The sequence below is a fragment of the Balaenoptera borealis genome (assembly GCF_965194805.1).
Source record: "Balaenoptera borealis genome assembly, chromosome: 2".
NCBI lineage: Eukaryota > Metazoa > Chordata > Mammalia > Artiodactyla > Balaenopteridae > Balaenoptera > Balaenoptera borealis.
In genome coordinates, this window is record NC_138867.1 from 53,870,222 (window position 1) to 53,882,795 (window position 12,574).

General features: G+C 37.1%; 1 protein-coding gene and 1 pseudogene across 2 annotated transcripts in view; both read right to left on the minus strand.

Annotated features, from left to right (window-relative positions):
• The window catches only part of TRIM23 (tripartite motif containing 23), a 38,788-nt gene that overhangs the window by 24,856 nt on the left and 1,358 nt on the right, over positions 1–12,574 (minus strand). The window contains exons 2-3 of the mRNA XM_082373758.1: positions 9,036–9,198; positions 3,321–3,442 (exon numbers count right to left, since the gene is read on the minus strand). Of these exons, the coding sequence (XP_082229884.1) occupies positions 3,321–3,442; positions 9,036–9,198 (285 nt within the window). The remainder of the gene's footprint in view (positions 1–3,320; positions 3,443–9,035; positions 9,199–12,574) is intronic.
• Positions 3,449–6,742, minus strand: LOC309619359 (F-box only protein 27 pseudogene; annotated as a pseudogene). The gene has a single exon. The product of its transcript is annotated as an F-box only protein 27 pseudogene (transcript).

Below are 12,574 nucleotides of genomic sequence, written 5' to 3' on the forward strand. Positions count from 1 at the left end.
CCAATTAAAAGAAAAAAAGAAAAAAAAGAAAATACAAGGAAAGACAAAAAAAATTATTTAGAGAGGTAACTGAGACCTAGGATGAAGGTAGTTTACTCTAGAAAGGGATTCATATTTATTTTTTCATGATTTTATCGTATTATCAATAGTGGACCACCTTAATATGAGTGCAAAAATGGGTATTACTTGGACAATCCAAAGATTCAAACTCTGAATCTAATTCTGTGCAATAGCATGTCTGTTTCAACTGGTGTCCTGGCTTATTGTGAATGTCTTCTGCTGGATGTCTCATCTAGGTGTGGGTTTGGTATTTGATTTATGCCTCCTCACCATTGAAGGCCATTAAAAAACCCAGACATTTTCCTGAATAGGCTAATGCCCTCAGGGCAAAAGCACATTCTTTGCTCCTGTATCTCAGTGAATTTCCATTTTCCCTTCAGATTTGGCCTGATATTTTGTTCCTAACTTATCAGGTCTTTAATGCTTTTAAAGTAATTTTTAGTGAATTCATTCCACTTTATTTTCAGCAGACGAGATAGTGTCTATAACCAAGCCTACCATTACTGAGATAATCTCTTGGAACTTTTCACGATAATGAAATCGTCTACTTGTTTGTGTCATCAACTAGGTATAAGCTGCATGAAGGCAAGAACACTGTCTTACTGTTTTCTGCATTTATAGCACTGAGCACAGGACCTGCTTCCCAATAGGTAATTTTAGTATTAATAAAAGTAGCTCCTTGTGTACTTTTAGGATCCTATTTCAATCCTTTACTCTCACCTCAATGTCAGACTTCTAAAAAATCTGAGTAAGCATCACAGGATGCCTCTCTTCTTCTACTGTCTCCTTTACCTCCTTCCCATTCATCTTTATTTCCTTCCTAGAATAGACTTTCCCAGGTCTACGGACTGAACTGTGTTCTTCCAAAATTCATATATTGAAGCCCTAGCCCCCAGTGTTACTGCCATTTGGAGATAGGGTCTTTAGGAGGTAATTAGGGTTAAATAAGGCCATAAGGATGTGGCCCTAATCCAGTAGGTGGCATCATAAGAAGAGGAAGAGACAGATCTCCCTCCCTCTCTCCCCGTGCACATGTCCTGAGGAAAGGCCAGGTGAGCACACAGTGAGGTAGCCGTGGCCTACAAGCCAAAAGAAGAGGTCTCAGAATGCCAACACCTTGATCTTGGACTTACCAGCCTCCAGAACTGTGATTAAGATAAATAAATTTCTGTTGTTCAACCATAAATAAATAACATGCCAAATTTTGAAATATAAAAGCCCATAATTTTTTTTTTTAACTGACCAGACTTCATACATAAAAATATACTGGTAATTAAGTACAAAGGTCATTTGCTACTCATTTCTATAGGTAAGTGAGAAGGTATTTCCAAAACTGATTATCAATATATGCTATGAATTTGAGGTCAAAAATAAAACCACTGTTATAGATTCACAGCTAGTGCAAAGATGTCTTCTGCAAAATCCCGTCACTTTACGTGCAAGAAACTGACAATAGAGGATAGAAGTCTTTTTTTTTTTAAGACTGAAAAAACTGATAGTAAATACATCCTCACTGCTTTAACTATTACTTGTTAGCATGATGTATAGGAGAAGAGAAGCACAAATGCTATTTAGATAACCAAGTGAAGCTTTTAAAAACACAGATGCCTAGACCCCAACCTGAGAAACACTTATTTCTCAATAGGGAGAGATGAAGTGGAAGTTGTGTATTTTTTCTAAAGCTCCACAGGTGAGTCCACTGCACTATCCTGGTTGAAAATCACTGATTTAAGAAACAACAACAACAAAAACCCTATGTCATACATAACCTTTTAAATATTTATAATTTTTATGAATTAGTAAAAAGCATTATGAGTTGTAAATTTTACATGTCAGATATTCAAGAATCTTTGAAAACTTTTCTGTATGTTAAAAGGCCATAATTAGAAAGGGAAAGATTTGGTATAAATTTTTGCAGAAATAAAAATTAGAAAATATATCAATGATGTCATTCAGTATCACACTAAATAAAAAAATGAACCCAAAGTTAAACAGTTTTGTTTGCAATTATGAGAAATATATACGTATAAAATTAAAAGTCATGTCTTCTGTTTTCCAGACCTGATAAATAATTTACAAGACCAACATCGGATAATACTCAATGGTTTTCAAAATAAAGATAAAAGATAAATCATGGGAAAAAACTGCAAATTTTAGAAAACAGTGCTTCAGTTTGAAATCCATTTCACTGATTCATTTTATATAAGGAAATCATGATCTAATAAAAGAGAAGTAAAAAGTCAATCTGACATGTTTTCCTTCATAATAAACATGTGGTTTTAAAGTTGATCATCAAAACTATTAACTGCTATTTACTACAACTATTCCTATAATCAGAACAGTGTATGAGCTATGCAGACAATTTTATAAGTGTTAAAAATGTATTTTAGGGCTTCCCTGGTGGCGCAGTGGTTGGGAATCTGCCTGCCAATGCAGAGGACACGGGTTCGAGCCCTGGTCTGGGAGGATCCCACATGCCGCGGAGCAACTAAGCCCGTGAGCCACAACTACTGAGCCTGCGCGTCTGGAGCCTGTGCTCCGCGGCGGGAGCGGCCGCGACATTGAGAGGCCCGCGCACCGCAATGAAGAGTGGCCCCTGCTCGCCACAGCTGGAGAAAGCCCTCGCACAGAAATGAAGACCCAACACAACCAAAGATAAATAAATAAATAAATAGATTTATAAAGGGAAAAAAAAATGTATTTTAATTTGTGTTAGTGGTCTTCTAATATTTACTGGATACTTACCTATCTGGATAAAGAGAGTACACCTACGCACAATTTAACTTTTCATGAAGATATTTAATAGTAATTCCCTCAGGAGCTACTGCTATCTTTAAGGCATTCTGCCTCTACACTAAAAGGCCCCTTTCATGGAGTTCCTCTTTCTTTCTCTGTGCTTTACTGTTGAATGATTCACTTTTGCATCCTCTGCTTTAATGTAGCTTACACATCCTTCTTACTCATCCATAATCTTACTTTTTCACTTTACCCTTAGATAGAATTAATGATGATAAGGAAACAAGTTAATACACTAAACATACTTTGGGTACAGCATTTTCAAAGAATTCAAATTTCAGTTTTACTTTTGTTTGGTTGGGGATTTTGTTGCCTTCAGAACTATAATGTAATGAAAAGTTGTGTTTCTGGAATCCTACCTGCTGGGGTAAGTAAGGTAATATTGTGCATCTAATAGCAAATATTTTAAACTAAAAGAAAAAATTCATGCTCATAACAAAAATTTCAACAAGTTCAATCAATACCTCTCCAGATATCCCAATGGCTTCTTCTGCAGCTCCATACTGACCAATATGCCCATTCTGTAGTCGTTCCAAAAGCTCCAATAAAGCAAAATTTTTTTTCAATCCCCAGACACCTGAATCTCCTAGAATATAAAAATAAAAACTAAATCTAACAAAATGGAATATTATTTATTTTACCTCAAATCTCAATAATAATTTCTATGTCTCATAGTTCAATCATTAATAATGTCTAAATTTTAAAAATTCAAAATTTCTCCATTTTCTGTTAATGCTATAACAGTTGTCTTATTCTCTTTAAAATACAGAACTCCTTAGCATTCTAAGTGGAAACATATTTTAAAGTTCTATTATTTTTCTATAATTTAACTTTATAAATCCTATTTTGTCACTGACTTTTACTACATATACTAAAACAAGTGCTTTAAATATTTTTAACAGCAACCTACAGCAAGAAATACATTTCACATTGCAACCCAGGATAACACACACACACACACACACACACACACACACACACACACACCTGAAACAAAAGATTTACACACCAATATTCACCCTCACAGTTTGCGACACACTCTGATGGTTTTTGTTCTATTTCTTTTTAAAAAATCCTATTCACAACCAATTAAATTGATTTTATGACTACAAATAAGCTATGACTCATGTCTGAAAACCACTGTATGAAAGATACACTTAACCAAAAATAAGTCCGTCTCTTAAGTAAACTGAAACTATAACAGCTAAAGATAATATTTTCCCCACCCCTCATCTAACCTAGAACCTAACAGCAGTCAATGAACATATAAACTCTTTCTCACACAAATACACAGAGCTTCACACTAAGGCATGACAATAGTCCCTTTTAGGTAGGTAAGAATCTAGGCACATTTGAATAAGGACCAATGCTTCTTTTCCCCAGAACTGACCATAAAAGGCCAGGTAAGCATTCATATGTGCACGCACGTGTGCCCACACAATATGGGCATGTGCATACACACATGCACACGTGCAAACACACACACAAACTCTTCCTAAGCCTATAAATAAGAGCCAGATCCTTCAGCAATTAGAAGGAATATCTGTCTGTTATGATGAGCTTCTATACAACAAATACCATGTGACACAAAGCTGCCACCTAATACAAAAAAGCAAATAAATAAAAGGATGATGGGGTCATTGGCTACATGGCTCCCCTTCCTCTTGGCCTCTCTTTTCTAAGGGAGGAAGGGAGGGAAGAAAAAAAGGAAGGAAGAAAGGAAGATGAAGGGAAGGGAAGGGAAGGGCAGGGCCTCAGCCTTGCCACCCCACAGGGCTTTCTCAACTGTTTTAATTTTTCACACATATTCTACCTCAAGCTGAGTTCTATCCACTTTATTCATAAAAGATTAAGAAGTATACTGAGTCCTTTATTTAAAAGTATTATCTTGACGATATCCAAATACTGTCATTATATAGTAAACACATACACGTAAACTCCTAGCAGTATCTAGGCAGTATCTATCTACTGCCTAGTATATCACTTAATACTCCTGTAACTGTCAAAATAACTAAAATCTCAATGGCTTAAAGCAACAAAGATTTGCTTTTTGCTCACGCAGCAGCTCAAGGGCTGGTGAAGCCAAGAGAGGCTCTGTTCCCTACTGTCCACAATCAGGGGACACAGGCCACTGCGGCTCCAACCACCTGGACCACCTCACTATAGCAGGGAGAAGGATTTACTGCAAACCATCATAAATCCATTCTTAACAGCTTCTACCTGGAAGTTAACACTTCACTTCTACTCATAATTTCACTGGTTAAAGGGAAATCACACAGCTCTTCCTACCTAATCATAAGAGGGCAGGGAAGTGTAATTTTACCATGCGAACGGAAGAGAAGACCCATAAGTAATGCTGACCAGTATTAATAACCATGACAAACAACTACTGATACTATTCTTTTTTTTTTTTTTGGCAAAATAATACCTTTATTACCTATGATTGGCAGATATTTTATAAATAAAATATATTTATTCTCTCCATGTTTGAAAAGAATTTCAAAACAACAAAATGATTTTATACACCATACAATTCAGGGTAGGGTTGGGCTCAGGGGACCACTTCACTGTTCACAGGGTGGACAGAAACCTCTGTCTCCAAACATTTTTGGAGCTAGTTTGACTTTCAGCTCTGAGTCCTGGTCCCAGTCTTGAAACCACAAAAGGTGGTTTCAAGGGCCTGGTGTGAGGGGAGGGTGAGGGCCTCTCCCAATCCAGCATTTCCCTGTGCTCACTGTGGGTTTCCACTCAATAGACCAGGGGCTGCCTTACAGCAGCAGCAGCTGTAAATCTGACGGAAGAACATTCTTCTAGTAGCTTCCAGATTCTAAAGACAGGGCCCAGTAGGACCCTCGATGGGCCCCAGCAGATCCCAGGATGCCAGGAGCTATAAGTGCCTGATTAATGAGATGGCCCAGCTAATGGTCCCAGCTCCTGGAAAGCACAGTCAGGTTGTTTTACTAGGACAGTCCTTCATTTGAACAGATGTACCCGTGGAATCACACTGGCATTGGGCAGATAGATTCCATTTTGTTCAGGCCAGAACCCCAAGTCCCAAACCCAGTGTTCAACAGACACAAAGCGGACACCTATCTTGAAGCTGAAGAACACATGGTTGACCTCAAAGCGGACACTGTTTCTACCTTGCCGGATGGAAACACGCATAGGAGAGAAATTATGCAGCATGGTCTGGTTGGCATCTAGAAGTTGGACAGTTAGCTCATATACACAGGCCGTGCCTTGTTGGTCTGTCCACCCGGCAGAGACACAAATCTCAATCTTTCCACTATACAGGAGTTCTGGCCACAGACCCTCCTCCTCCAGGTCCAACATTTCCTTCTTGTGACACCACCTTGTAGGCAGACAGGAAGGAGGCCCGGGAAGCGGCCCCAGGCCTGACCTCCAAGTTATCCTCCTCTCCCCAGCCGTCTCCACTGCTCTGCATCGTCCAGTCCCGGAAGCCTTCTAGGCCCTTGGGGTTCCGGAGCAGGTTGCGTCCTATCGGTCCTCGCTCGCAGAAGCAGCCCAGGATGCAGGGCCTGAGGTCGTCAGCGGGGGGCAGGTAAGTGTGGAGGACAGGTGACAGGGCAGCACGGTCTCGGGCCAGGATGCTCAGCCTCACGTCCTGGCAGTCCACCAGGTCACGCCAGCACTGGCACACCCGGCGGCAGTGCCCGAGGAGCATGTGTGGGGGCACGTGGCTCAGCACCATCTCGAGGAGCTCCATGGGCAGTTGGCCCAGACCCAGCGCCTCCTCGGGTTCGGGGTCCGGAGCGGAGACTCTGGCGGGCAGGCCCCTGGAGGCTGAGGTGCACGTGCATGGTCTCCTCGCCAGGCCCGGCTGCCACTGTGGGCATCTCAGCCATTGCTCCTCCCTGGTGGGCCATCACCTTGCCTCACGTGCTCCCTTCTCCACCTCCGCCCTTTTTATTCCCCCGCCCCTCCCTTCCTAATACCCAGCCCCAGACCCCTGCCCCCCGCCCCAGCCCCATCCTCCCTCTGACTCTGATACTATTCTTGAACTAGAGAACAATTCTAATTCTGATTCTCTCATATTAACAATAGTTTGGGGGATTGGGGCATGGCGGGGGGGAGATTGGGAGTTTGGGATTAGCAGATGCAAACTATTATATACAGAATGGATAAACAAGGTGCTACTATATAGCACAGGGAACTATATTCAATATCCTGTAATAAACCATAATGGAAAAAAAAAACAGTAATTTGCTTCTTTAGAAGCAAAAAATGATTTTTTTTCTTCTTTATACTTTTTAATAGATTTTTCAAATTTTCTGCAATGTATATATACATTATTTCTAGAATACATTTAAAAATAGATTAAAAAACAATGACAGCAAACTATAGCAAAGGTCATTAGCACATATTCCGTAGGCTGGAATCACGGCAAAAATCTTACCTACAAGCTATAGTAATTACCTATAATAATTACAACCTATACCTGAGGCAGAGTTGTTGGTTTGCTTGTTTTTTCTAATGTTGATATGACAGCAATCATGTCTGATTTCAACCTAGGATACGACTAACAATTACCTGTCATAAATTCCTAGTTTATCACAGTGAGGATGATAACAACCCACACTGTGGATTTATGTAGAGAAGACAGTGCCCTTCAAAGTGGTGGAAGGGTCCATCCTCTGTGTGCAAAATATTACTACTTTTATATAGTTTTATATAAAGAAGATGGTATGATATATATAAATTACAGAATAAAAGGCCAAATAAAAGAATGTCAAAATAGACATCTCCCCCCTCCACTTTATTATTTCTTGGCTAACAGTAAGTTAATGCTAACACTTTCATATATTTGTTTTCTGGCAAATGGGCATACTACTTACTTAAATCAAGGACTACCAAAACCTTAAGAAACCCATTCTTTCCTTACAAGAAAATATTTTACAACCATGCTTCTTAGCATCTTAAAGCTTTTCAGTCTAAAAATCTGGGTACTCTTGCTTCCTTTTTTTGCTGGTTAAATTATTTAAATGTGTTCCACTTGACATATAGTATGAATACATTAAAACAGTCTTAAAACAATTAGTGCTACTGACCTGAAAAAAACTGACAACCTTAAACTATTACTTTTGGAGAAATTCAATTATTAAAAAGAATAAACATAGAATTTATGGTTGTAAAGTAACTGTTCAAAGTTAATAAATGTTATTTCCAAATCCGGTATCCCACAGTAATTAATTCATTTTGAAAAATATAAAGTGAAGTTTTAAAAGTATGTAGGGGGACTTCCCTGGTGGTGCAGTGGCTAAGAATCCGCCTGCCAATGCAGGGAACATGGGTTCGTTCCCTGGTCCAGGAAGATCCCACATGCCACGGAGCAACTAAGCCCATGTGCCACAACTACTGAGCCTGTGCTCCACAGCTAACGAGACAGAACCACCGAGCCCACGTGCCCCAACTACTGAAGCCCACGCACTTAGAGCCTGTGCTCCACGAGAAGCCCACGCACAAGGAAGAGTAGCCCCCTGCTCACCTCAACTAGAGAAAGTCCACGCACAGCAACGAAGACCCAACGTAGCCAAAAATAAATAAATAAATTTATTTTAAAAATAAATAAATAAAATAAATAAAAGTATGCAGGAAACTGAAAAAAATCCACCAGACCTTTAAATTCATTTTAACAGAAAACAAGTAGTTAGTAGTTATCACTAGCTACAAACACTTCTGCCTCAGATATCAGTAAATAACAACATGCTGAAACTCAAATTACTTACCTGTATTTTCATTATTGGCCTATTCATGTCTAAGGTAAACCCTGTTTTACAGGCAAATGAAAAAGGTTAGTATGTTTTTCTCAGGTGTCTTAAAACTATTGATCTATAAGTACTGAATATAAAAATTTCAGAAGATGAAATAAAATTAGTACCTAAGAGTGGGCTAGTTTATAGCTTCAAGACTACTGGCTTTAATAGAAACTGAAACCTCCTTGGAATTTTATAATTTTTCTTTTTTTTTTTTTGGCTGCACCACAGCATGCTCCCCAACTAGGGATCAAACCCGTGGCCCCTGCAGTAGAAGCCCAGAGTCCTAACCACTGGACCGCCAGGGAATTCCCAGAATTTTATGATTTTTAAAATCAAGTAGAAAAAAATTGTTTTCTATGATATTTGTATTACATGAACAATTTTATATATATTGTTTCCTACCTAGGTCTGTTACTTGTCGATCAAAAGGGCAACGGATTGCTCTTCCATGAAGAGGCAGCCGAGTGAGACAGTCATGACAGACTGTGTGGCCACAAAGCAGAAGGCGAGGAACTTTGTCTCCTTGCAAAGAAAAGACATCTTCACAAACTCCACACTCCAGCACCTAATATTTGGAAAGGACACATGTGCTCTTTAAATGACTTTAAAAGCATAAATATTTCAGGCTAAAAAGAAAAACCTGATCTAATTTAATGACTCAATCTTGTTAAATTACTTTATTCCTCCATGAAAAAAACGGTCTAGGTATAAAATCTTAAATCACCTTTTATCCTTTCATCTGACAGATCTTACCACAATTATATCATAGTGAAATCTCCTTGAAAGGGTAAGTGTTAGGGATCAAGATAACATTGTAAACTAACATCTTTAGCTTTTGAAAATTGTGACATGATTCATTACATCTGAATCCGTAACCATATATAACTCTACCGAAGTTGGGTTCTTAAACAATTTCTCTGCAATTACCTAACCCTCAAAAAACCATCATTAATTTGGACAAAAATAATTTGAAATATGTGCTAGGATGACAACTTACCTTGTAAATTATAAAGAACTTGTTAAGAAAAGACTATAAGTAATTTTCAAGTGTCTTATACTATTCATTTACATTATACAATGTAAAGATAAGAATGCAATTAGACTTAAATTTCAATTCCTTGTTCTCGATTAATAAATATGCCCCTGGGTTAGAAAACAGAAAATATTTTCTTTATCTAGTTCCAATTACAAGTACATGACTTGCTCAAGGCCATGTAGTCAGTCAAAAGAAAGGTGACAAATCAACTATACTTAAATTAAAAAAAAAAAATCAACTATACTTCAACTAAAAAGAGAGAAAGAAAGGTGACAAGAAGCAGCATATTCTGATTCCCCGGTCCATCAGTTTGTTTTATAATTAGTCAACAAACTATATTTATATCAATGAAGGTACTTTTATTTCTTAATATACCTGAAGTGTTTCACAATTTAATTAATTTTTTAAAAATACCCACACTGAACTGTTTGATTGTACCCCGAACTCGGTGCCCACCATCCACGACCTACTACAATCTGGCCCCTGTCCTATTGCTTCTCTTCCCTTCCAAACTCTATTCTCAAACTGTATCAAACAATTTGTAGTTCACAGCACACAACAAACTGTTTTTGCCTCTTTCTTTATTCTAATGCTGAAGAAACAGCTAAATAGACATTTTCCTAGTGGATTCTTTTTTTACATTAATAAACCAACAAATTCGTAAATGAACACACTATCCTTTGGGCCCCCATGTACCATGGATAAGTGTCGATCTTAACATCCAAAACACCTTAATACTTTTATTGGCGTTCCAGCCTGTCTTTCCCTGTTAGACCAAAAAGCCCTCAGGAACAGGGTATTCCAAAGACCAAGCACCTACATGCTTATATTAATGAAGTCCAACAAAATAAAATTTTTAAAACAGCCAACCACCATCCCCCAACAAATGCATAATACAAGGTAAAAAACAGAAAACCCAAAGTGGAAGTCAGACTTAATCCATTAAAATTTTAATCTTAACTCCACAATTAAACTGGAGTCAGTGCTTGAAATGTAAACATCTTTCACTGTAAATAAACTGAAAATTCATAGCTGGCTTGCATCTCAGTACGGTTCAAAAGAAGCTGAAGTGTAACACATAGTTCACAGAAAAGGAAAAGAAAACAGCTCATTAATTATATGAAAAGGTGTCCAATCTCACCCAAAACATTTTGAAGTCAGTTGAAGCTATCCCAATATACTTTTTTTCAGATTAGATTTTTAAAAGTTGATAACACTTTGTGCTAGTGAAAGTGTGGGAGAATAAATAAACTGCTGGTTGCTGTGAAATGTTTATTGACTGATATAGCCTCTATGGAAGGCAATTTGGCAATACCTATCAAAAGTTTGAATAGCTTAGTAATTCTACCTCCAGGAGTTTATCCTACAAATATCACATGTGTGAAAAGATCTATATGCTATTCCTTACAGCACCTTTTGCATTAGCAAAAGATTAGAAACAAAGTAAATATATATGGAAAATAAATTATGGCACATTCATATACTGCAAAACTGTGCAATCTGGGGAGGAAAAGTTAGGAAATTTTTTATGTACAAACACAGAATGATTTCATATCAACAAAGCAAAGTGAAAAATGACATAGAATATTTAACTTTTGCATAAAGGAAAGGAAATAAAGAGAGCATATATTTTCATATATATTGTTTTACAAGCATACTATCTTTCTGGCAAGATACACAGGAAACATTATATTCGAATTGTAGTTCTCTTTGAGGAATGGAAACAGCTGGGGAACAGCTACACATAAATCATATATATATATATATACACATACACACACACACAATACACACACTTCAAATTATCCTGTATTTTTTAAAAAGGCAGGAAAAATGTTTCACTTAAATATCCTCACTTTAAAAAAAAGAACAAAAGAAAAAAAATCCTCACTTAAATATCAAATTCAACTAAATACAGAAAAGATATTCACAACAGAATTAGGTATTATAAATGCAACATTTTAAATAAATGTCCTCACTATAATGACACCATATTAAACTTATATATGACAATAAACTCCAAAGAACCAAATTAAAATTTTACTTTTTTCATTCATCTCTAACCCCATCATTACACAAGATAAGAGAAGTTACTCATGTTGCGACCATAGGTTTTTTTCCAAAAAGCACTAGTAAAATTCCACTGATTAGTAAACCAAACGTAATTCCAAAAATAGTTATTAGACTATTTTGCATCAACTCAGCAAATAAGAGTAAGAAATTTTTTCTTCAGTATTTATTAATAGGAATTGTGGCTAACAGCATAAGAAATTAAGTCCTAGATAGGAAAAAAGCTCTTTATTTTACAAACTTCACAATATGCCAAAGAGGGCTTCAAACTTATTACGTGTAAATCAAATTTTAATACACCAGGCCATATTTTCAAAGGACTAAGAAAGCTCACTAGTCTTTTGTGAATGTAAGGACCAACTTTGGTCTGTTTTTCGTAACGATAAAAACCCTGTCATCATCTACTTGTTCATTAAGCAAGAAGCCATTTTACATATATATATATTACCATTATATACTTCAACTTTTACTTTCCAATGAACACTTCTTGCTTTCATCTGTGAGATTTTTTTTAAATTTATGCCACTGTATTTCTTACAAATTACAGCATGAGGATCTTGCCAAAAAGGACTATCCTACTGCACATCTCAGTCACAATTTACACATAAAAATGAAGATTAACAAAATGAGCCTCTAATTTATCAAACTCTGTGCTATAATAAACTGGAGTTATATCAGGCTTTGGTATATTTTTCAGATTTTAAGGCAAACAGGGTAACAAAAGTAGATACAGCAATAATATCCATTCCAATTACTTCTTAATTGAAGTTAATTCACAAAATAACCTTCAGGTATTCTCTACATAGAAAAAGCACAATTCAATAAATAAAATCTC